This window comes from Remersonia thermophila, chromosome 2 (genome assembly GCF_042764415.1).
Source record: "Remersonia thermophila strain ATCC 22073 chromosome 2, whole genome shotgun sequence".
In the NCBI taxonomy this organism is placed as follows: domain Eukaryota; kingdom Fungi; phylum Ascomycota; class Sordariomycetes; order Sordariales; family Chaetomiaceae; genus Remersonia; species Remersonia thermophila.
Window position 1 is genome coordinate 3236642 of NC_092218.1, and position 23166 is coordinate 3259807.

The 23166-nt window shown below is 60.7% G+C and overlaps 8 protein-coding genes across 8 annotated transcripts; 2 read left to right on the forward strand and 6 right to left on the reverse strand.

The window, feature by feature from the left end:
* Positions 1–729: 729 nt before the first annotated feature.
* On the reverse strand, positions 730–5472 carry VTJ83DRAFT_2344 (uncharacterized protein; the record flags this gene model as incomplete). Its single annotated transcript, XM_071008604.1, has 1 exon — positions 730–5472. One exon carries the CDS (start codon positions 5470–5472, stop codon positions 730–732), a length of 4743 nt encoding a protein of 1580 aa, XP_070868884.1.
* A 1630-nt stretch (positions 5473–7102) lies between these two features.
* VTJ83DRAFT_2345 (uncharacterized protein) lies at positions 7103–8293 on the reverse strand (the record flags this gene model as incomplete). The annotated part of the gene is made up of 4 exons (XM_071008605.1): positions 7103–7363; positions 7450–7627; positions 7735–8192; positions 8267–8293. The coding sequence occupies 4 exons, from the start codon at positions 8291–8293 to the stop codon at positions 7103–7105; spliced, it is 924 nt and encodes a 307-aa protein (XP_070868885.1).
* Positions 8294–10049: 1756 nt separating this feature from the next.
* VTJ83DRAFT_2346 (uncharacterized protein) lies at positions 10050–12777 on the reverse strand (the record flags this gene model as incomplete). Its single annotated transcript, XM_071008606.1, has 2 exons — positions 10050–11539; positions 11637–12777. 2 exons carry the CDS (start codon positions 12775–12777, stop codon positions 10050–10052), a joined length of 2631 nt encoding a protein of 876 aa, XP_070868886.1.
* Positions 12778–13600: 823 nt separating this feature from the next.
* VTJ83DRAFT_2347 (uncharacterized protein) lies at positions 13601–14389 on the forward strand (the record flags this gene model as incomplete). Its single annotated transcript, XM_071008607.1, has 2 exons — positions 13601–13631; positions 13695–14389. 2 exons carry the CDS (start codon positions 13601–13603, stop codon positions 14387–14389), a joined length of 726 nt encoding a protein of 241 aa, XP_070868887.1.
* Positions 14390–14528: 139 nt separating this feature from the next.
* VTJ83DRAFT_2348 (uncharacterized protein) lies at positions 14529–15397 on the reverse strand (the record flags this gene model as incomplete). Its single annotated transcript, XM_071008608.1, has 4 exons — positions 14529–14705; positions 14757–14906; positions 15018–15311; positions 15356–15397. The coding sequence occupies 4 exons, from the start codon at positions 15395–15397 to the stop codon at positions 14529–14531; spliced, it is 663 nt and encodes a 220-aa protein (XP_070868888.1).
* An 833-nt stretch (positions 15398–16230) lies between these two features.
* VTJ83DRAFT_2349 (uncharacterized protein) lies at positions 16231–17939 on the forward strand (the record flags this gene model as incomplete). The annotated part of the gene is made up of 2 exons (XM_071008609.1): positions 16231–17007; positions 17079–17939. 2 exons carry the CDS (start codon positions 16231–16233, stop codon positions 17937–17939), a joined length of 1638 nt encoding a protein of 545 aa, XP_070868889.1.
* A 1295-nt stretch (positions 17940–19234) lies between these two features.
* On the reverse strand, positions 19235–20564 carry VTJ83DRAFT_2350 (uncharacterized protein; the record flags this gene model as incomplete). The annotated part of the gene is made up of 5 exons (XM_071008611.1): positions 19235–19713; positions 19788–20229; positions 20301–20320; positions 20399–20412; positions 20482–20564. The coding sequence occupies 5 exons, from the start codon at positions 20562–20564 to the stop codon at positions 19235–19237; spliced, it is 1038 nt and encodes a 345-aa protein (XP_070868890.1).
* Positions 20565–21265: 701 nt separating this feature from the next.
* VTJ83DRAFT_2351 (uncharacterized protein) lies at positions 21266–22570 on the reverse strand (the record flags this gene model as incomplete). Its single annotated transcript, XM_071008612.1, has 4 exons — positions 21266–21806; positions 21870–21981; positions 22054–22397; positions 22548–22570. 4 exons carry the CDS (start codon positions 22568–22570, stop codon positions 21266–21268), a joined length of 1020 nt encoding a protein of 339 aa, XP_070868891.1.
* Positions 22571–23166: the final 596 nt, after the last annotated feature.

Below are 23166 nucleotides of genomic sequence, written 5' to 3' on the forward strand. Positions count from 1 at the left end.
TGCTCATTCCATTAGCCTCCACCCCATCCATCCCCTTCGTCCCATGTGTTTGTGTGTGTGTGTGTGTGTGTGTGTGTGTGTGTGTGTGTGTGTGTGTGTGTGTGTGTGTGTGTGTGTGTGTGTGTGTCTGTGTCATGTTGTGTACTAGAATTACAAAAAAAACCCTTTTGTTTTGTTTTGTCCCCCAAGCTCAAACCGGAACCGCCCTGCTTTCCTCTTTGACTCTGTGTGAAACTGGTTGTTGCGTGTCATACAGTATTGGACCGATCCTATAGGCGTCCATGGTACCTATGCCGGCGTCGCTAGACACGCGGGAGCAGAGCACCCACCAGACCCGACCCGACCCAACCCAACCCAACCCTGCCAAACCAAACCAACAACTTGCGGCGGGCCAAAATAAAATAAAAAAGAAGCGGAAGAAGAAAACAGCAAAAGCCCGGAACGCCATGCTGGTGATGCGACTTGGGACGGATCGGAAGCGCGGCGGCGGTGCACCAAAAGGGACAAGAAACCTGCCAAACGTCCCATCGGGCTACGTTTTCCCCTTCTCCGAGAAAGCCAGCCCGTTGTCATCAACATCACACGCCCAACATACATCGCCCTCATCCACGATGGACTGCGCTGTGCTGAGCGAGCATCACCGTCCCGGCCCGATCCTCAAAACCAACCCAATCCGGGCCTCGGACACGGTCGTCATGCCATCGCTCCCTCCTGGAGAGACCTCTACCCTCACCTCGGCGTTTGCGGCGGCGTTGCGTGGACAGAAGGTTTCAGCTTCAGCTTGATAACCTTCTTCTTCGGCTCCCCCGTCCCAACATGCCCTCCCACCGCCGGCTTCGCAGCCGGTGTGCTCATCGGCGAGGGCGAGTGACGCGGGGCCGTCGCCGACGCCGCTGTCCCCGCCGGGGGCTGACCGTGATGCTGAGGCGCCGCCGAGGGAAGGGGCTTGCGCTTCTTGATGGCCGACGACAAGCCGTTGCCGTTGCCGTTGCCGTTCGTCCCTTGCGGGCCGTGGCGATGATCAACGGAGGGTGAGGCGGAGACGCCGCTGCCGCTGCCGGAGCCGGAGCCGCTGTGCCCGGGCAGCGGGGTCCGGTTGGCGGTCGGGGTGGCGACGATGGTCGTGGAAGAAGCGGCGGGGGCCCGAGCGGCGGCTTTCGCGGCGCGAATCTTCTCCCGGATCCTTCCGGGCAGCCTATCCCAGGCCGTGAAGCGCAGCCTGACAATCTTCCTCGGCCGGCCGTTGGCGGTGGCCAGCTTCTTGATAGGTCGATCGCCGTGGCCGTCACCCTCGTCGCTCTTCCGCTTCTTCGGCGGCTTGGGCCGCTGCGCTGAAGAAGGCCCCCCCAGCGACGGCTTCGCGGCGCTTGATGGGTGCAGCGACGGCAGGACGAGGCTGGCAGCAGAAGAAGAAGGAGGCGGGGATGACGCGATTGACGGGGTAGCGGACACGCGGGCCAGGGGTTGGACGGCGATGGAATCCGACGGCGGGGCCGGGGTGGCCACCGCGGCGGCGGCAGAGGCTGTTGGGCGGGTGAGGGTGACGGAGATGGAGTCTCTCCGGACGGCTCCGCCGGGGGTTTGAGGGGTGGCGGCGCCGCCGGATGAGGGACCGAAAGACGGCTTGGAGCTGAGCTTGATCTTCTTGACCTCGGGCGGTTTGGGCTCCCACGGCAGCGGAGGGGCGGCGGGTTCCGGAGCGTACTTGCGGCGCGGCACGGTGCGGTACTGCGTTGAGAACTTGACCATGCAGCGTTTCCGGACGTTGGCGCGGTGCGTAGACGACGCGAACGGGCTCTCGTCGAAAGAGGGCACCCTCGTGCACTTCCAGACCTTGGGATAGTTGAACGTCAAGAGCAGCGAGTCGTCCTGCTCGAACATGGCCGAGCAGAGCGTCAGCAGCTGGAACTTCTCGCGCGCGCTGATGATGGGCGACTCGATGGCCGTCCACATGGCCTCCTGCAGCTCGATGCTGCCCCGGAGCTCCTCCTTGAGGGCGGTAAGCGCCGCTTGGATGCTCTGGTTCCGGGTCGCCGCAAGCCTCCGCTGCTGCATCTCGGCCTCGCCCAGCTCAACGACCAAACCGCCATCATCGAGGATGTCCTCTTTGGGCTTTTGCTGGGCCGCCTTGGTCTCGCCGAGGGCGACCAGGGCCATGCCCTTGCTAAAGATCTTGAACAGACGATCGCGCACGAAAGGCGAGGGATCGCCGCTCACGCAGGCGAGGAGCAGCCGCGTGATGGAGACCTTGGCCAGCATGCCGAGCTCGACGAGGCAGTCGAACGCCTCGATGCGAATGAGATCATGGTTGCCGTCTTGGAGGTAGCGGACAAACTCGAGCGGGGCGGTCGGGATAACGTTGGCCTTCATGAGGCGCATCTTGCAGCGCAGGGCGGTGCGGGTCCAGATGTTCTGGTACGTCGAGGTCCACTCGTCCATGCGGCGGTACTTGTCGATTTCCTCGATGGCCTTCTCGATGAAACGCTTCAGCTCCAGCTCGTCGTCCTCGTCGGACCCGAGGCTCGAGTACAGATCCCTCTCGCCGTGCCAGTTGTCGGGGATGATGGACGTGGTGAGGGCGTCGAGCAGCTTGGCGATGTAGAAGTGGTCCGAGTAATCGTTCTCCGAGTTGTCGTTGAACAGCAGCAGGTCCAGCAGGAAGTTGCGGGCCTGGCGCGAGCAGCGGCCGTTTTCGCGGGTGCGGGCAATGGCGGCGGGCAGGGCGCACTGGACGGCGTATTGCGCCTTGTCGGCGAAGTCGTTGGGCACGGGCGGGTACGTGACGCTTCCGTTCTTGCCCACCATGCGATCGCAGAAGAAGTGACGGAACAGGAGAATGAGCTGGGCGGTTCCGATGTAGTTGAGGTCGGCGTCGGCCTGCTTGGGCAGATCCTCGATCGCCATGGTGCGGATGCCGTGGTAGTACCGGCGGTCCATGGCGGTGCGGGTTTCGATGGTCGAGGCCACGCCGTGGCGGCGGCCGCGCTTGAAGAAGAGCATGGCGTCTTGGTGGGCGACGACGTCGCGATCCTGCTGCAGCTGAGCCAGGTACATGTACCCCGGCATGTCGGTGATCATCTCGCACAACCACTCGAAGTTGCAGTCGAGGCGGATCCACTCGTACGACTCCTGGTCCATGGCTTGCTGCACGGCCTCGGACCAGTCCTGAAGGCCCCAGTTCTCCACGTCCCTTTGGGACATGAGCACGTCGCCTAGCATGTTGAAGTAGACGACGTCGTCCTCCTGGTCGGCCGCGTTACCGCCGGCCGCGGCGGCTGCCGCCGCGGCCGCCGTGGCCTTCTTGGTACGCTTCATGCGCTTGTACTTTGTGTTGTACGCGATCTGGAGCGTCGTCCCCAGCTTGTCCTTGTCCGTAATGGCCAGGTAGTGCTCATAAGGCGTACCGTCGGCCTCGTGTATGCGGACCGTGAAGGGCCCCGTGAAGAGCTTGGGCACCGTTCCCGCCCACACCTCGTGCACCTCTTCCAGCAGCTCCTTCAGGAACTCGTCCTTGGTGATAGCTTTGGGCTGGGCGCTGTCGCGAGCCTGGGTCTGGGTGATGACGATGTCGACGTTCAGGTTCTTCTTGTTGAAACGCTGCTTGATGAGCAGCTTGGGGCAGCCCGCGCCGTGCACCCACTGCTGCCACAGCTCGTCCGGGCGGTACTGGCTCTTCTTCTCGCAGGCCCTCCGGAAGTCGGCGTCGGAGAGCGAGGTGCTCTCGATCGTGGCGTTGATGTTGGCGTTGGACACGATCTGCGAGATGATGCGGACGATGCCCATGGATCCGGGGATTTTGGACATGCGCTGATCGAGGATGAAGAGCACCAGCGGGGCTTTGAGGGACATGAACTCGAGCTCGAAGTCGCCGACGTGCAGGTATTCGCCCAGGTCGTGGAGCGACGGCCGGTGAACGTCGGTCTCGACCAGCCGGTCCGAGAGCGTCTTGAGATGGAACCGGTACCAGTTGTTGCCGCACAGGGTCCGCATGAACAGGTCCGTCATGAACCACTGGATGCCGACGATGAGCCACATGTCGGACCGCTGGTTCGGGACGACGTGGACGCCAAAGTACTGGCTCGCGAGGGCGTGGACGAGGGTCCTTGTGACGTCAATCTCGGTGTCGACGATGTCCTCCGGGTACAGCAGCCGGTTGCTGCACAGCGACATGGAGGTGGCAGCCACGGTCTCGGGGACCATGTCGTCGACAAAGACGACCTTGTAGCTCTCGAAGGGGTACCGACCGAACTCGGGGGCGAAGAAGTCGGCGGCCGCGACGATGGGGGCGCACGTGTTGCGCACCTCGTCGGCCCTGCGCGGGAGGCAGTAGGCGTGAATCTTTGCGGCGTTGGCGCCGAGCTTCTCGTCCGCCTCCTCGGTCCGGAACTCGGACCACAGCTGAATGTGCTCAAACGGCCCGATGGCGAAGGCGATCTGGTACGCCGCCGAGAGCTGCGACTCGAAGGTCATGATCTTTTTCCTCGGGTCTTTGGGGTCGATCTGCTCGCCCGACAGGTTTCCCGAGCAGATCACGGTCATCTCCATCAGCCTGTCTTCCTCGGACAGGAAAACAGGCGGAGAGGCTGATGGCGTGGGCGGTTCTCCTGGTTTACGCTTGCGACCACCGCCTGGCGAGAGCGGGCCCGACGCAGCAGCAGCGGCCGCCGGCGGCGCAGCAGTCGGCGACCGGTCGAACACGTCTCCCAGCGTCCGCGGGCACTTGATCAATATCCTCCAAGGATGTCGCGAGGCGGGATCGTCAACGCATGGGAAAATGCACGAGGCCGTGCCCGGCTCCAGCGAGTGGAGCGTGTAGACGTGCGGGTACCGCAGGTCCCCTTCATCGACACCGACAAAGTGCAGGCCGTCGCGGATGTTCTTGGACCGGAAGGGAATGCAAATCTTGATGCCGTGCTTCTCCTCGCCGGAGTCGTCGGGCGCATCGCGCGGCGGGTCCCTGTCGTACTTGGCGGGCGCCTTGAGCTTGAGGGTGCGACGAGGCTCGTCCCTGGACAGGCCATCGGGCCGCCGCAGGCTAATCTTGAGGGAACGGTCGGCGGGGACGCAGCACGGCCGTGTCACCCGATCCTTGTTGGGCACCTCGGGCCGTTTGGGGGGGCGCAACGGGGCCATGCGGCGTTTGAGAATGTGATGCTGGGAGGCGCCGATCTGCCATTGTCGCGGGACCGTCGTCAGGTCGTACGGGTCGGAAAAGGTGGCGGTCGTCTTGAATCCATCGACGGTGATGTTGTCGAGGTCGATCTCGCACTGGCGCGCGTCGAGCTGTATCTCTTCCTGATCCGGGTTGATCGTAAACAGGTGGATGGTCGAGACGCCGCGGATGCTCTGTTCCCGGAAATCCACCTCGATCTCGACGTCTTGCTTGATGATGACAAACGGCTCGGCGCCGGCCGGAAACTCCGAGATGACGGCGGGCTCGCCGGAGGCCTCGTTTTCGATGAGAGCCGGCATGCTGGCGACGAGGCGATGGCGCGCGCGCGATTCCCGTCTTGGGCAAGTTCAATGACACGAGGAAAGGCAGTGTTGTATGCCTCGGGAGAAACGGTGATGGTCAAGGTCGGTTGGCCGCGATGGCCGTTCGAGGCTCTCGAGTCGCTCGGGTCACTCGGTCATGGCAGAGGGGGAGGCGTGGTCGCGCAGGGAGCAGCTGGCAACAAAGCGGTCCGAGAGTATTTCGGCGCGATATCGTCTACTGTATGCTGCGCGACGCAGCAGAGCGACGGGCAAAGTCAGAAACGCTTCGGCGCGGTGTTTGGATCGTACGTTGGTTTCGAGGACGGGAGACGGCGATTCGGGTTTTTCGCGCCTCTCAGAAAAAAAAAGAATCCGGGGAGGTCGGACAAGGGCGCAGAGAGAGGTTGAGCACGCACTGGAGAAGTCGGCAACCGGTTGCAGGCTCGAGGGGTTGCGAAAGGGCGAGAGAGGAGGGCCGAAAGAGGATGGAGAGTTCGAAAGGTCTTGGTTTCGGTCGATGCCTCGCCTGCAAGCACAATTACGTTGGGCAGGTGGGTACACACAGTACACAAAGGGGTGCGCCGCAGCCACGGCAGGCGGAAAAACAGTGCACGAATGAGAAAGGGCAAGATGGAGGCTGGGAAAAGAGCTGGGCTCAAAAACACCCAACCCGGACGGCTCTCTTTTGGTGTTGTCGCGGCCCCGGAGTGCCGTGCCGACGACGATGTGACGCGCGTTGGAGGGAACAGTTGTTGGAGGCGCATGGGTGCTTGGATGTGATAGCGACCGTGCGTTCGGCAGCTGGCAGCCGAGGTTTTGCCGAGAGCCCAATGGCCAGCTGCCAAGAGCTGCAGCTCCCAGGCGGGAAACGGAGCTCTCCGTCCCAGGGCAACAACAACAACACAGCTCGACTCGGCCTCCCACTGGACAGGGAACATTGAACCACCTGGAACACTCGCCACTCGTGGCCACAGTAGAGTACATGGTGTAGTTGCTCGTCATGTGTCTCGAGCTGCAGAGGAGCATTGGATTGAACAATGATAGATGGCAAAAACGCAGCAGTTCTCTCCTGGCGAGAGCTTCCCGACTTCTTTGCATCAGGCATATTAATACTAGGGCAGCATTGATCAAAGTGGGTGGGTTAATTATGCATCATCAGCATCGTCTGTCTCCTCTTTTTGTCTCCCCTTTCATGGGTGCTCTGAGACAACCAAGAGAACACTGCCAAGGGTACCACATGACTACTGTACAAGCTCGCACTGTAATTGCCTGCCTTCCTTGAACAAAACAAACATGTGCGTAGGGTAGCAAAACAGCCGACGCAGGATATCATACATACTGCGTACACGCTAGGTACTCCTGAACACCTCTCAGACTTGGATAGCCCACCCTGTCCAGCCTGTCCATCTGACCCGATCCAACCTGGAAAAAGAAAACGCCAACGCCCTCCCCTATGTCCCTCCTTGGCCAGCGACCGCTTATGATCCGAAGGGCAAGGCGGCTGTGGTTTTCCCTCTGAATCAACCAGCCCGGAACGCCGATCCCCAGCTTCTTTCCTTGAGCCGATGACCTTTTGACCTAGGCTCGCCACCAGTTCTCAACCCTTTCCTCGTGACACAGGCGGCTCCTACGTATTGGCGCGCACCCTCTCGGGGCTCGCCATTCGATCACCCGCCCGGGCGGCCCACAGGGAATCCCGGCATTTCAGGCACATCAGTGTTTGGCATCCGGTACATTCGAGCAGGAATTCGCCAAAGCACCGCCCGCAAATATGGCATGGGGCCTTCAGCGGGATTCCATCTCGGAGAGGTTCTCGGCGCAGCCGCAGCTTGTACAGGAGATGGGCCTCATGGTGGCACAAGATTCCCGTAGCATCCTCGTCGACGTACTGTTTGGGCCGCGCAAAGTCCTCGGTCAGTTGTTGGGGCTTTTGATCAAGGAGGTGGGAGCGAAAAAGAAAAGAAACAAGCCTACCGCAGCAGGAATTTCGAGGTTCTTGGGGTTGACTTGTCTCTGAATCTCGGGCGGAATCTTCAAGACGTGTTTTCTCGAGTCACCGTAGATCTGGTGACATTGCGTCGATACCTCGGTGGAGCCCGGGACAAACCAGTCGCCGCCGCAGATGAGGCAGAAGTCGTGGCCGCAGATGCACCTGTTGGTAGAAAATACCTTGTTAACAGAGCCCCGCCGTTGTAACGTCTTGAGATGGATTCATCGCATGCGGGCGGACGGCATATCGTCATCAGGCTTGGAACACACTTCATGTGGTTGCAACCATTCGATCTCGCCGTGAGCCGCTTGCACCTCGAGCAGAACTGGTACAGGTTCGGGCCCCTGTACCGCATCGCCATCCGAACCACCGAGGGATCAATGTCCAGCGGGTCGCCCTCGGAGCGAAGGACGTAGGCCTTTTGGCGGGCTGCTTCCCAGGCGGTGCGGAGGCCCGGGCTGAGGAGGCTGAGAGCTTCGTTGGCATGCCCGTTGGCGACGGGATCGTTGGAATGAGCTTCGCCGACGGCATCTTGAGGTGCTTTTGGCGGGGCCAGCGGGAGAATGGGCTCGCCGCAGCAGCGCGGGGGCATGCAAGAAGCATCGCTGAAGTGCTGGATGGCCGTTTGAACGGCGTTTGTGAAGCACTCGACACACCAATCATGGCCCTCGCGACAAGCGCCGAGCAGGCCCTTGTCCGGGTCGAAGTCGTCGGCGCAAAGGTCGCACTAAGTCGATTGCTGTTAGTGATCGGCAAGAATCGGTCAGAAAGAAGCCAGTAACAATGGGGAGGATTGCGTACAACAGCTTTCCCCTTGGGGGTCGCCATGGTTGAACGATCGTCGGGTGATGGTAACTCGTGGTAGGAGACGCCGAGTGACGTAGAGAGAGAAAGAAAGATAAAAGGGTATTTCTACGGGCATCTCAACACATGTAGATCAGACGAAAATGCAATGTCAAGACCTGGCACTGAAAACAGTGTAAGTGAATGGCGGTGGGAAAATTGCCACCCCGATCCTCAAAACGCAGCTGGTATAAGCACATGTTGATTTGTGGGATCCAGGAAGGTACAAGACGGCCTATATCTAAGTGAAAGGGAAAACGAAGGATTATGAGCGGTCCGGGTGGGCGCTCGATGAACGGGCCTAGAAGATTACGTTGACGACATTGGATCCCTCTCCGACAGAAACAACTCCTTGACGGATTCACAAGACAACAAACCAACAAAAGAAGACGATGATGGACACACCAGGTGTGGAGTAAGCAGTCCAACAAACAATAAATGCACCCCGCGTCCATCCCCAACTTCCCGAGTCAGACGAGCACGGAGCGCTTGGATCACTTCGTAGTACGCATCTCGAGATCTTGAGGCATTGCCCGAGGAGTTCGGCTGCATCCATCTGACGACTTTGGCATCATCAAACCGCCTCTTGACAAACCGCAAGGCATGTACTATAGGTACGTACATGGAAGAGCCCGTTCGTGATGAGGCTTGTTGCAAACCACCTCTGCCCAAGACCGACACATGACGAGTGGTGCGCACCCAGGTGCCATTGTTAACAGAGACCAGCCTTGCCCCAAGACGACCAAGTGTCGATCATAACCAGTCTCAATTCTGTCCGAAGTAGCAGGTAACCAAGGTACCATCGCCCACGTCCTGTCAGGCGAAGGTCGGGTTGGACGGCGCGTGGTGATAGGCCACAGGGTCTCGGAACATGCTGACCCGCCAAGACAATCGAGAAGCGTTTCCCTAGGTCCATCAAGGTCCTCGCGGAGGTCTGCTGGATGGGCTGTCGAATGGTGTCATGCGATGCACCCTGGATCCACGTGGTTGAAAGTCGGAGCTCTCTTACAAAAAGACACGGAACCCGGGCCGTTCCGACGCTTCCGCCTCTTCTTTTCCCATCTCTCCCGCTGTTGCCCTCGATCTTCTCTCGCCGCAACGCAAGCATGCTCACCCTCTTCTGAACAAACAGGCCCATGAGAAGAAACGTAATAACGGCAGGACGCTTGTATGGTTTCCCCACGGCTGTGCCTTGAGGCCGGACTTCGATGGCAACGATGTGCCCCTCAATGCCGATCCATCTCAGCCTCCCCGGAGGAATGCTTCAACCCCGTTGATCGTCCACGATGTGCACAAGAGGGTTTGCAAAAAGAAATCAACGCTTGGCTACCCAATAACTGCCTTATCTTGACGCAGGCTGAACCACCACCCAAACGCAATAGTTACCTGTCCCCTCCAGCACTGCTCCGGGTTCCCAGCCCTCGGGCGATGCAAGCCGCACAACGGCACCCTCCATGAGAACCAACAAAACCGCAGGCACTCAGCCAGCAAAGCTCTAGCCATGGTTCAATGACAGAAAGTCACGCCATAAAGAGGGTTGAAGAACCCATCGCCAGCTATGTTGTATTTGCCTACACGCACCTGCTCACCCATGCCAGAAACCGGTCCCCAGCCAGACGCCCTGTTGCCGACCCGATACCTCACCATGATCCCTTCCAACCAAAACCCGAAAAGAGAAGGAAAAATAATAATAATAATAATAATACACAGGCGAAGAGCGAGCCAAAGAGACCAAGAAAAATCACCTCCCCCCGCGCCTTTCCCTCAGGGCCCTCCTCCCACCGCCCCTCGGCCGCGCCGAAGCCGCATCTTCGCTCTCGCCCGCCTCCTTGTCGCTCTTCCTCCCCTTGTCCTCCTCCGCTCCCCTTGCGCGCGTCCTCCACTCGCAAGGCAGCTCAAACTCCGTCTCAGGCGGGTCCGGCACGGGTTGTCCCCAGGCCAGCACCGTCCTTCCCCTCCGACGTGTTTTGCTGAGCGCGGCCTCGCGCTGGTAGGGGCGGGAGAAGAAGGACCTGAACTCCCTGTCTTCTTTCCCCTTCCTGATCAGCCTCTGGCTTTCGCGGTCAGAGTCGACATCGCTCTCGTGATCGGCGTCGTTTTCCCGATCGCCGTCGTCGATGTCTTCTTCTTCCGCTTGCCTCCCCGCCTTGGCGGCTCTGGAGGCTACCTTCTTGCCTTTGCCCACCCCAGCCGCCTCTTTGACCTTGGCAGCCGGTCCCTTCCTCCCAGCCGTCGCCGACCCCTCCCTTGCCGCGCTCCCGCCGCGGCTACCTTTCGCGGCCATCTCCTTCTCCTTCTCCGCCGCCGCCCTCATGGCCCGCTTCGTCTCCCACCCCTTGAGCGCCGCGAGGTGGCGCTTCCGAGCAATCTCTGCCGCGCGCGCCTCTTCGCGGAGCTGCTTGGCGACCGACGCGTCCTCGTCGCTATCGCCTCCGCTGTCGGTCGCCTCGCCCTCGGGTCCCGTGCGGCCGTCGTTGTCGGAGCAGTCATCGTCGTGGTGCTCGCCGACAGACTTCCTAGCACGGCCGGCCCCCGCCCCTCTCCTGCGCGACGACGCCGAGGCGGACGGTTTCTTCCTCGCCGCCCCGGTCCCGCGCTCTGCCAGCTCATCGTCGGCCTCCTCTGCACCGTGATGCTCCCCCGATGCTGACGCCTGGGCGGCCTTGCGCTCCTCCAGCTCGGCCCGACGCTTCCTCTTCTCCTCCGCCTGCCACCGCCGGAACTTATCCAGGATGGCCTCGCAGCCTTTGATGAAATAGTCGCGGGCGGGCTCGAAGGCACGGCGCTTGCTCTCCGTGGCGCCTCCGACGCCCAGCGTGCGCAGCCAGTCCGGTCCCTGAAGCGCGTCCAGCAGGCGTGCCACCTGGTCGCGCTCGTGCTGGGCGCGGCATTTTTCCGTGTTGCGGATGGAGCGCTCCAGACGCTCGGCCTTTTTGTGGGCAGCCGTGTAAACCGAGTCGGGGAGGGGATCGGGATCGGAGCCGTCCTTCTTGGGATCGGCGGAACGGGTTGGCTTGCTGCTCGCGCCGGCGCCGGCGCTGCTGTTGTTGGTGAGAAAGCTAAAGTCGATGCGCTGCGCATCGAAAAGGTCGGTGTAGAGCGGGTCGGCGTAGCTCCGGACAGGCCAGACCTCGACCGGCGTTGGCCCTGCCGGGACATTTGACCCCTCGGGCATGCTCTGGGACGGTACGTCAGGGATGACGAGAACGGCCGTGTCGAGGTTGATGAGATCTGGTGTTGCGCAGCCTTGGTGAGCCAGTGGTTCCGACCGCAAGACGTGCCCTTTCGAGAAAGGAGGAGGGGTGGTTCAAAAAAGAGCAAAGCTTACGTGTCTCCTTCGGGTCGTTACCGATCACCTCATCGTACTCGGGGAAGTATGCCGACAGCTCGCTCTTGTACCTCGAGCTCTCCTGCGACCGCAGCTTGCGGCCGCCGGTCTGCTCGCTGCCGGACGCGGCGGCGGCGTTGTCCGTGGTGTTTGTGCGGGCCGACGTCGCAGCTGTCGCAGCTGCCCCGTTTGCATTCTCATAGTCCCCCAGGTTGGCCGAGTTCTGGTGCAGCTTGTCCAGCTCGTTCCGCAGGCCATTGGCGACCTTCTTCTGGTGCCTCGTGTGCGCCGCTCCCGACGACGACGTCTCTTGCTGTTCTTGGTGTTGCTGCTGTTGCTTCCGAGTCCGTCTTGTCGGCTGGGGCTGCTTCGTTGTGCGCCCGACGGCCATGGCAGCGGAAGCACCGTGTGCAGAAGGGGGCCCTTGGCTTGTTGTCGCATTGGTCGTCGTGGTCGGGCCATTGGTCGCCGTCGAAGGGCCCATAAGCGCCGGTCTTGGGGAGGGTGCCTTTTGGGATTGGCGGGGTGCAGGGGTGGTTGTAGTGCTTGTTGTTGCTGGTGCTGCGGTTGTCGGCTTCGAAACCGTCAGGGGTGATGTCACGGTCGTCGCCGCTTGGAACTGCGCGTGGAACGCCGGCGTTTTGGCGGGGATCTCGACGGCAATGGCCGTGGTGAAACGGGGTTTCTTGAGGGCGATCGGGTCATCGCGATCCGATGCATCGAGCTGACGCTTTTTTGCGGCAGTCGGGGTGTTGCTGCTGCTGCTGCTGTGCAGCGGAATCGTGGGTGGAGGAATCGGGGTCGTAGAATGGTCCGTCGCAAACTTGGTTTTCTTGGCAGCGAGAGGATCAATGTCGCGGCCAGAGACGTCCACCTGGCGCCGTTTGCCGCTGTTGGCGGTGTTACGGACGATAGGGTTGGTGGTATTGTTGTTGCCGTTGGTGGTCGCCGTCGCTGCAGTGACGGAGGTGGTCGCGGTGCTGCCGGGGCGCGGGGGTGGTGCTGCGTGGTAAGGATCCGCCTTCGCGTTGGGAAGCAGGCGAGGGTGATGTGCGTGATGATGACCGCCGACAATCGGTGACGTCGCGATCCGAAGGCCATCTGTCCGTCGCGGACGGGCGAAAGATGCTGTCAGTGCCATAGTTTGGCACTGGGCATGATGTCAGATGATTGCGTCGGAGAAAAGGCAACGAGAATGGAAATGAGGTCGGTCGTCAAATGAAGTGTCGCGACCGAGGACAACCAAGGGGGGGGGGGGGAGGAAGGCCAGTTCGCGTACGTAACAGCGTTTCGTACAGTACAGTACGGAGCACGGATATGGTGTTTGGCCCGGTCTGGGACGGGAGAGCTTGGCGAGATGAAGAGCAAAAACTTGCGAAAGAAAAAAAAAATTGCTTCGAGGAATCGAGAAAAAAATTATCTACATGGAAGTAACTCAAGATGGGCGAAGAGGTTGGAGTTTTTTCAATTCCACACTAGAAGAAGTCATTGTCGTTTCATTGACAAGCCATGGGTCGTGCGATTTGCCTGCGTTTGTTTGTCTGCTAACTGCTTTGTTTCAAAGTCTGCACAATTGCTCAGCCAGAAGATGCTGGGAGCGATTTGTCAGAGGACTGACTGCCTCGAGTCGCCATAACCCTAACCCTCCCCTCCCAGCGGCTGCCCGGCATCTCGGAGTTCTGTCTCGGAGTTCCATCGCGGGGCCCGGTGCCAACCCCACCATGACCGGTCCACGGTGTATGATTGTATTGTAGTCTCCGACTCCGGGCCCCTTTTCACTTGGGCTGGACTCGAACTCAGCACCATAATTCACCAAGAAGCGTCCCCGACGGAATTCTGTCACCAACACACACACTCCCAGTCACCCTCTATCCCTCTGGTTCTCAAGGCCATAAAGAGTCATCGCAGCTTCTTGATCTACACCTCACCTCACCTAACCCCGGGCACACACCGTTTCGTTCACCATGTTCACCGGCATAGTTGAGGAGATAGGCAGTATGTCCATCCATGTCTCCCCCCTGCTGGCCAATATCGAACGGACCTAACCTCAGGCCACAGCCGTCGCCGAGCTCAACCCCAACGACGCCACGGGCGGCACCTCCCTCACCATCGCCCTCGGCCCGGGCTCCGCCCTCCTCTCGGACGCCCACCTGGGCGACTCCATCGCCGTCAACGGCGTCTGCCTGACCGTGACCACCTTTGCCGTCCCGTCCTCCCCCGACGACGCCACCCCGGCGTCCTTCACGGTCGGCATCGCCCCGGAAACCCTCCGCCTCACCAACCTCGGCTCGCTGGCCGCCGGCTCGCGCGTGAACCTGGAGCGGGCGGTGCGCGCCGACACGCGCATGGGCGGGCACTTTGTCCAGGGCCACGTCGACGCCACGGCCAAGATCGTGGACCGCCGGCCGGACGGCAACGCCGTCACCTTCCGGTTCGCGCCGACGAAGCCGGAGCTGCTGAGGCACATTGTGTACAAGGGCTTCATCGCCGTCGACGGCGCGAGCCTGACCGTGACGGCGGTCAACGATGCCGAGGGCTGGTTCGAGGTGATGCTCATCGCCTACACCCAGGAGCGCATCGTGACGGCGGCCAAGCAGGTCGGCGAGAGCGTCAACGTGGAGGTGGACATGACGGCCAAGTACGTGGAGAAGAGCTTGCGGGGGTATCTGGAGGGGCTGCAGGGCGCCGCGCCGGGGCAGGATGGGGGATTGTTGAAGAAAGTGCTTGAGGGGTTGGTGAAGGGGGATGCTTGAGAAACGTGCAACAACAACGAAACCTACCATAAGAGGCTGTTGATTGTCCAGCCTGACCTCGTGGCCTGACCTGTAACCCAGGGTAGCATGCTGTACAATACAACCAGCGTGTAACTAATCGTTATGAGAGGATGAAGGGTCAAGCCTGCCCCCACACCTCCGCCAGCGCCTTGCTCACGGTCTTGGGAATCCTCTTCCGGCCCACGAGGTGATTCAGCCTGCTCGAGACGAGCTCCTCGCGCCGCTTCTTGCCCTCCTCCCCCGGGCCGCACGCCTCCAAGGCCTTGACAAGCTCGTGCGGCGTGTTCCACACCTTCTGGATCTCGATCGCCTTCTCTCCGGAAATCTCCTAAGCCCTCCTGGCCACCTCCCACCCCTCGTCCGTCAAAGCATACCGCTTCAGGGGCCTTCCGCGCTCGTACACGAGCTCCTTCATAAAAAGCGTCTTCATCGAGTTCCAGGCCACGTAGGACTTTGTCGGGTCCGAGAGCGCAGTAAACGAAGCATCGCAGTGCGGCTGGGCGGCAGCAATCAGCTCGGCTTTTGGCAGGCCCGTGTTGCCCTCCCAGAGTTGGCGAGGGCGAGCACCAAGGCGTAGTAGGCACCGGAGCGGTAGGTCGGAACGTACGGCTTGGGCTTCCTTGCTTTGCTTGGCAGGGCGGGGCTCGCCTTCGTCCTCGGCGTCGTCGTCGCCCCTGTTCTGGGCGGCGCTGAGCTGGCGGGCAATGGCATTGCGCTTCTTTGCACCGACATGGCGGGGCATGGCCAAGCCATGCTCTTCGCAGTGGGCGCGCAGGTTTTCGGTCAGCCGCTCGCAGCACTTGGAGCCAAACCCCTTGAGCTGCTGCAGAGAGGCGCGGTGCTCGAAGGAGATGGGACAGGCCTTGAGCGAGCTGTAGGCATGCTTGTAGGAGGTGACGCCCTTGGGAGTTGCGTTCCCGAGCGGTCTCCCACCGCTCTTTTAACCCAGCTCAGGAGCAGGGGGTTGGCGCACGGGGGCTGGGACATGGCAAAGAAGCAGGCGGAATGCAAAGATGAGAGCCAGCAAGAAGAGGTAAGATGGTTCAGCAAGAACCGAGAGCCGCAGAGCCCCGGTGAAACCCGTCGGCCGTCATCGTGGTCTTGATCATTGCAACATGGTTTCCTCGGTTTTTAAGCAACGGATGCGATGACATGCCCTGGCGTTTTGAAGTAGAGCTCTCGGTGTTGAATGGCAGGGTGTTGACATCCAAAGTCAACAACGATGGCGTTCCCCAAGCGACGGTAACGGGTGACGGAGGACGGGTGACGGGTGACGGGCGTTCGGCGGCTGGTTCCGAAAGTCTTGTTGGGCCCCAGCATTCCGGCCGGCATTCCAACCGCGCTAATCCCCAACAGGTTAGCTCCTCTTGATCCGCATGCCAAGCCGGTGCTCTCCCCCCCCTCCCCCCACTCGAGCTTACCAGCCCGCACGGGCTAGCAACTGTCGAACAACACAGCAGAGGGGGCTTCAGCGGGGAGATCAGGTCGGGCTGGTTCTCTTGAGGGCAACTCTCCCCAATTGTCTCGCATCCCGAATCTTTTCGCCTCTTCCCACCGCTTCTTTACCTTCGCCGCATAGTAGACTCTATTAATCCTACCTTCCAGATCTTTGCATTGCCATAGTTTGTTCGTATTTCCGTCTGACCACCAAGGGAAACCCCACTGTGGATCCTCCAACTTCAAGCTACCTTATCCCAGCTCCCGTCACCCTTACCTCACCTCAGCTTCCTCCATCCTCCGCCGTGTTCCCATCTCCCAGAATCTCTCTCCCGTATCTTGAATCCCTTCGCCTCTCTGCTCCTCCCGACGCAGCACCCGCCATGGAGAGCCACGACCAGGCCATCCTGGCCGCCTCGGCCAAGCACCCCGTCGTGCCCCTCGAAAAGGGCCGCTTCTACACGTACGGCACCGCGGGCTTCCGCATGAAGGCCGACCTTCTCGACGGCATCACGTTCCGCGTTGGCCTCCTCGCTTCTCTCCGGAGCCGCAAGCAAAACAGCCGTGCCATCGGCGTCATGGTCACGGCCAGCCACAACCCGGCCGCCGACAACGGCGTCAAGATCGTCGACCCCTTGGGAGACATGCTCGAGCAGGAGTGGGAGCACTACGCCACGGCGCTCGTGAACGCGCCGTCCGACGAGAAGCTCGTCGAGGTTTACAACCGCCTGGCCGTCGACCTCAAGATCGACCTCAAGGCCCCGGCCAAGGTGGTGTACGGCCGCGACACGAGGCCCTCGGGCCACACCCTGGTGGCGGCTCTGGCCGACGCCCTCGACGCCACAAACACCGAGGCCGTCGACTTCAAGATCCTCACCACGCCGCAGCTTCACTACCTCGTGCGCGCCACCAACAGCGAGGGCACCCCGCTGGCGTACGGCACCCCGTCCGAGACCGGGTACTACGAGAAGCTCGCCGAGGCCTTCGGCCGCGCCATGAGGGGCCGGAAGATCAACGGCCCTCTCGTCGTCGACTGCGCCAACGGCGTCGGCGGCCCCAAGCTCCAGGAGTTCCTCAAGTACATTCCCAAGGAAAAGTACAACCTCGACGTCACCGTGGTCAACGATGACGTCCTGCGGCCCGAAATCCTCAACCTCGAGGTAGGTGGCCCCCGCGATCTTGCTCGTTGTGGTCTCTCGGACCCAGGCTGATGGACCCCTTTGCTCTCCAGTGCGGCGCCGACTTTGTCAAGACGAGGCAGAGGGCGCCCCCGAACCCCAAGCCGCAGCCGGGCGTCCGCTCCTGCTCGCTGGACGGCGACGCCGACCGCTTGATATACTACTGGGTCGACCCGGACAGCGGCTTCGTCATGCTGGACGGCGATCGCATCTCGTCGCTCGCGGCCTCCTTCATCGGCGACCTCGTCGAGACCGCCGGCCTCCGGGACGAGCTGCGCATCGGCGTCGTGCAGACGGCGTACGCCAACGGCGCGAGCACCACCTACATCACGCAGCACCTGAAGCTGCCCGTCATCTGCACCCCGACCGGCGTCAAGCACCTGCACCACGTGGCGCAGGGCTACGACATCGGCGTCTACTTTGAGGCCAACGGCCACGGCACCGTGCTCTTCTCCCCGGACGCCCTCCAGGCCTTCCGCAAGACGCAGCCCCAGTCCCCGGCGCAGAAGGAGGCCCTCGACACGCTGGCCGCCCTGGCCGACCTCATCAACCAGACGGTCGGCGACGCCATCTCGGACATGCTCATGGTCGAGGTGATCCTCGCCCACAAGAAGTGGACCCTGCGCGACTGGGCCATGACGTACACGGACCTGCCGAACCGCCTCGTCCGCGTCGAGGTGGGCAACAAGGACCTGTTCGAGACCACCGACGCCGAGCGCCGCCTGCTGCGCCCCGAGGGCGCCCAGGAAGAGATCGACCAGGCCGTCAAAAAGTACAAGGACGCCCGCGCCTTCGCCCGCGCCAGCGGCACCGAGAACGCCTGCCGCGTCTACGCCGAGGCCGCGACGCGCTCCGAGGCCAACGAGCTCGCCGAGCGCGTGGCCCGCATCATCGAGCGCCACGGAACCCTCTAGAGCCGGACCGATGTTGAACCCCTCTCCCCCCCCCCCCCCTCTCCCCCGCCTCCCTCTTGCTCGACGGCCCCGATCCTAGCCTGTCTCTTTTGCGGCGGCGGCGGCCTGCGTGGTGAACCCAAGTCGGACGTGGAGCACCGCCATCACGGATGTGGAAACGGCTGCGAGGAGCCGCTGGCGTTGGGGCAGCTTGGGCCCAGAAACAGGGCCCGGGATAGATTCAAACGCGATAACGTTACCAAGCACGGAGGACAAGATCAGGACAGGATAAGGATAAGGATCAGGACAAGAGGGAGAGAGAAAGCCGGGGGGGGGGGGGGGGGGGGGGCACCGTCCAGAGGGTACAAACCCTGCGTGGTTTCATGCTTTTCCGGCATGCATCGGTTGGCAATGGGCGCGCCCTGTCTTTGGCACCATCATGATGGAGTTGGCTACCGGGCAGCTGATGGGTGGGGTCATTTTGCTTTGCGCTTCGCTTCCTTTCCTTCATTCTCTCTCTTTTCTTCCTATCTTCCTTTCGTCCTGTCTTTAATGTTATTCTTCCTCCTTTGGCATGGTGGTCCAGCGAGTCGATCAAAAAGAACAAAAACACAGCAATCAATCTCACACAAAACAAAAAGCGTGAACTGCCTTTTAATACAGAAGGAAGAGGAGAGGGAAGCAGTGTGGGTGAGAGCTGGCTGGGCTGCACCTTGGTACAAACTCTCCATGGTTTCAGCAGAGAAGCAAGAGACGACAACCCGCGAGGGCAGTAGACCAGCCTGAAAAAGAGGCCTACAGGTAGGGGTCAGATGTGTCCGCGTTCTAGTATATATATATAAAAAGATGTCCCACTAATGTACGGGTATCCCATGTCATCCAGATTCTCTCTCCATGCCTCCTTTTGCTCTCCGGATTCCCGATCCTCCTCCCGCTTCTCCGCTGTCTCGTATAGATAGATGAATCCTTAAGCCAAGAAACGCCCAGCCAACCGTAACCAGCTCGCCCTGTTGTCTTCTCTTGTCCGCTTCTAGCCTTTGGCGTCGTTCTTGGGAGATATGACCGAGGTGAGTCCCGAGGGATCCAACGAGGTGATCGCAGCGCCGAGCCTGGGATCGACCCCGTGACACATTTCCTGGCACATCCCCGACAAAGGGATCCGGTCCTGGAGGTTCTCCCTCGACGGGGGGTGTGGTGCTTATCGCCGCCTACCAGCTCGGTTATGTCTTGACCCGACGCGGCTTCGACCTTCTCTATCTTGGAACTGTTTTCCCGAGCCACCCAATAGGGTAGGGCCATCCTGTCACGCTCTCTCTCTAGCACATCTTGTACAAGCATGTCCCCTCCGCCTGCCTGTTCGCATCCTCCGTCGCCAGGCGATACTCGATCTTGATATCCAAATCGCGCTTGTTCTTCTCGTTGGGCCTGTTGTGGAGAGAGCACTCAATCTTCTCGCCCGTCTCGACGGTGAGAACGTCCTTGAGGTAGAAGACGGTCTGCTTCCAGTGCGTGTACTTGGTGTGCGGGCCCGTGGAGAAGCGGACAGGCTTGTGGCAGGCGGTGAACTCAATGTCGAACCAGGCGACGAGGGCGTGCACAAAGTCGTTGCGCCGCACGGTGAGGTCGAAGGGGCAGCTGAAGGACAGGTCTGCGGGTTGCACCTTGTACAGGTCCAGGGTGAGCACGGCCGTGGGGTCCGTGACGACGGCCTTCATCTCGACCGTGTCGACGAGGGGCTCCGAGAGGGCCGTCTCCTTGAGAGGGCTGTAGTCGAAGCCGTAGACGTTGTCCCAGACTTTGGAGAGGGGGAGATTAGCAAGCCAGACGCCAGACGATCCGCCGGGAGGGGGGGGGGGGGGGACCACATACAGCCAATCTTCTCCTCCTTGTAATCACCATCCTCGATGCCCGCAACGAAGATGGTGGCCTTGTCCGGGAAGATCAGGCCATCCTTGGCCAGATACTTGTCGCGGGCGTACAGAACCGTGTCCAGCATGCTCTCGTAGAGGAGGAAGTAGCCCATCCACTCCGAGATGATGATGTCGACCTGGGGGAAGGGCATCTCAATCTCCTCCATCTTGCCCTGGATCAGGGTGATCTTGTCGGACAGGCCGTTGACCTTGACGATCTCGCGGGCCTTGAAGATGATGGTCGACATGTCGACGCCGATGACGTGCTTGGCGCCGGCCTTGGCGGCGAACATGGAGAGGATGCCCGTGCCGCAGCCGACGTCCAGCACCACCTTGTTCTTGAAGATATGCTTGTTTTGCATGATGGCGTTCATGTACGACCGTGTCCGGACCTCATCTTTCTGTCCGCGCGAGCGCTGATTAGCCGACCTGGGCAGGGGCGTCGCGGAGGAGAGATCCGGAATGTACACACCAGCATTTCCTCATGGATGCCTTATGGCAGCGGAGAGGGTTTCCTAGAGGTTAGCCAAAGGAGTTGAGAGAGGGGGCGATGTCGTTTGGTTGCCTCACCATGGTGGTTGTAGCTGTAGCGCAATGGTTAGCATCTCGGTGTGACCAACAGGGAGGCAAGCTGGGGCTCTAGCGCCACATACCTGTTGAAGTAATGCTGCTCGGCGTGGTCGAGCTCCTTGAAGCGCCTCTCGGCGACCTCAATATCCATCGCGTCGTTGGACATGTTGGATGGTGGGGAGGGGGGACAGACGAGGATAACAGGGGGGCGACGGAGGAAGGAAAACGAAAAGAGGAGGATGAGGATCCAAAGGATGTCCTCAAGAAACAAGAGAGAACGAAGAGAGGGAGAGAGGGAGGGAGGGAGAGCGAGGCAGAGAAGCGCCAGAGGCAATGAGAGGAAGGAGACCTTGGGCTTTGGTTGCGACAGAAGAATAATTTGGGTGGAAAATTCCAATGGGGTATCTAGCTGATAACGTTTTCTGGTCTGGGAAGGTGGGGTGCCCCGCAGTATCGGCCGCCTTCAGTTACGTTAGGTTGCTCGCGGCGAAACGGTCGGGGGTTGGGGTTAAGTACTTGTACGCATTGCCCAACTGAAAAGAACAACCCCGAGCGAAGAATTGATGGGATTGAGGACATCGAGAGAAGAAAAAAAGGGAATAGAAAAAAAAAAAAGGAGAAACTTCCAGGGGTTGGAGGTCCCAGGGGTTGTCTATGCACTATATTTATGTGGCTGTATACTTCGGCCGCCCATCCCACCGATGCTGATCTCAGAAGCCGGCGCTTCAAGAAACGCTCTCTTCTCCCCCGTCTTCTTTCTCTCCCTGGCAGCCCGGCCCCTTCCCAAGCCACGCCCCAACGCCAAGTGATGCATTCCAAAAAGAAACCCAATACTGGCTACACGCACACACAATGCCTCTTCGCCATCTAGGCCATGCCCGCCATCTGCAGCAACCGCGCGCCTACTTGAAGGTTCGCGTACGAGTACGCCGTCGACTCGGGCGGGAACGTGCCGTTGGCCGCCCAGAGGTCAATCAGCGCCTGCATGGGCTCCAGCTCCTGCGGCTTGAGCATGTCGAGAGCCGTCGCCGTCAGCACAAAGTGGCTGAAGCAGCTGTTGAGCTGCTTCTCCAGGTTGAGGTGGTAGAAAGGCTCGACGAAGTGGGCCCAGTAGAGGTGGGCGTAGACGCGGAACATCTGGAGGAAGATGGTCCGGCAGATGCTGGCGAATTCCTTGGGGAAGCCGCTGCGCTTCCCGATCCAGTCATCGGCGGAGCTGGTCAGGGCGGTGCTCGCGCCGTGGGGGCTCGGGGCGAACGAGACGGTGGAGGGGTCGGTGGGGAAGATGTTGGTGTCGTCGAGCTTGCCCGAGATCCAGCGCCTCATAAGGGACATGTACTCGTAGGCCGGGAGCTCGATACGCTCGTAACGGTCGTCCTTCTTATTCAGCCACGTGTACGAGTGGTTTCTGCGACGAAAGGGTAAGCAAAAGGGGGCCGTGACACGACAGGGGGGCGGGAGGGTAACCCACGGTCCAGCAGACATGCGCGGGCATGAGGCGATGTTGCAGATGGCTTTCCCATCAGCCTCCTTGGCGGTCACAACGTTGACAAAGTTCCAGAGGTTGCGGTAGTGTTCCACGGCTACGGCGAGGAGAGGTCAGCAACAAGATCCATCGCAGAACACCACCATCACCACCACCAACAACAACATACCCTGATGAGCAATCCACTCCCCCAGCTCCACCGTCTTGGGCTTGCTGCTGAGCGTCATGAAATTGCCCTTAACAATGTGCTTGGCGTAGGCAGGATTGAGCCACAAGGGGAGCGGCTGGGGAAGGCGGTACGAGCTCAAGACCTCCTCGCCGGTGGGGATGGTCTTGGGAAGGGCGGGTGACGCGGGCAGCGGCGGGAGCTTCGCCAGCTGCTGGAGGTTGCTGGAAGACTTGCTCCGTTGACCCAGGTCTTTGTTGGGCGGGGTGAGATGGTTATCGTCAGCCGCCGGAGAGGCGGGGCTCTTGCCGCCTCCATGCTTGCCAGCTCCCCGAAAGCGGGCGTTTCTAGAAGAGAGTCAGCGCTCGTTGCCAATAACTAGGTCAACATTGTTGGCGGAACCAAAGGGGGAAGAGAGAGACGGGGTGAGAGAGCAAGAGAAATGGCCCACGCGAGAGCCTCTCGCCGCCTGGTATGAAACCAAGCTTCACACTCACATGCCGGAAAACAGGTTCGACATGCTGGCCGTCGATGGCTCACCGATGGATGGCGCACGAATGGAAGATTAAGACAAAGGGATACGTCATGCAGAGAAGAAGTAAAGCATACGGAGCAATGGGAGGTAATCGGTAGTGGTCTCTATACTTCTTCCGGCCGGCACCCGAAACAGGCTGTCCAGCTAAGACCACACGGGGCTGTGGCAGCGACCTTTCCCCTGGCTGTGAGGCTCAGATATAAATGGGGGGGACGGGCGTGGGAATGGATGGGAGGAAGCTTGGCAAACCTCCAGAAATGTTTGTTCCACTGATGATGGGTTGAGACACGGCCGGGTTTCCTCCAGAAGCTCCTTCACTTTCTCTTGGTTCCTTGGGTACCCATGCAACGCAAAAGGGGCAGCAGCGGGTGAAACACGTTCCCACCCTCGCTGTGCCAAGCCAAGCAGGGGTGGGTAGGTACGCAGTACATACGCAGTAGTTAGCTGATGCGGAAGGTCTTGGCGACCTTGGGGTCCCGACCCTCCTGCCAAAAGGTTGAGTGAGGAAAGCCTACGTGCCAAGATAGCACGTGATTTCGCGCATCTGTGGTGTTTGGCTTGCCCCACCCTGTCGGATGTTC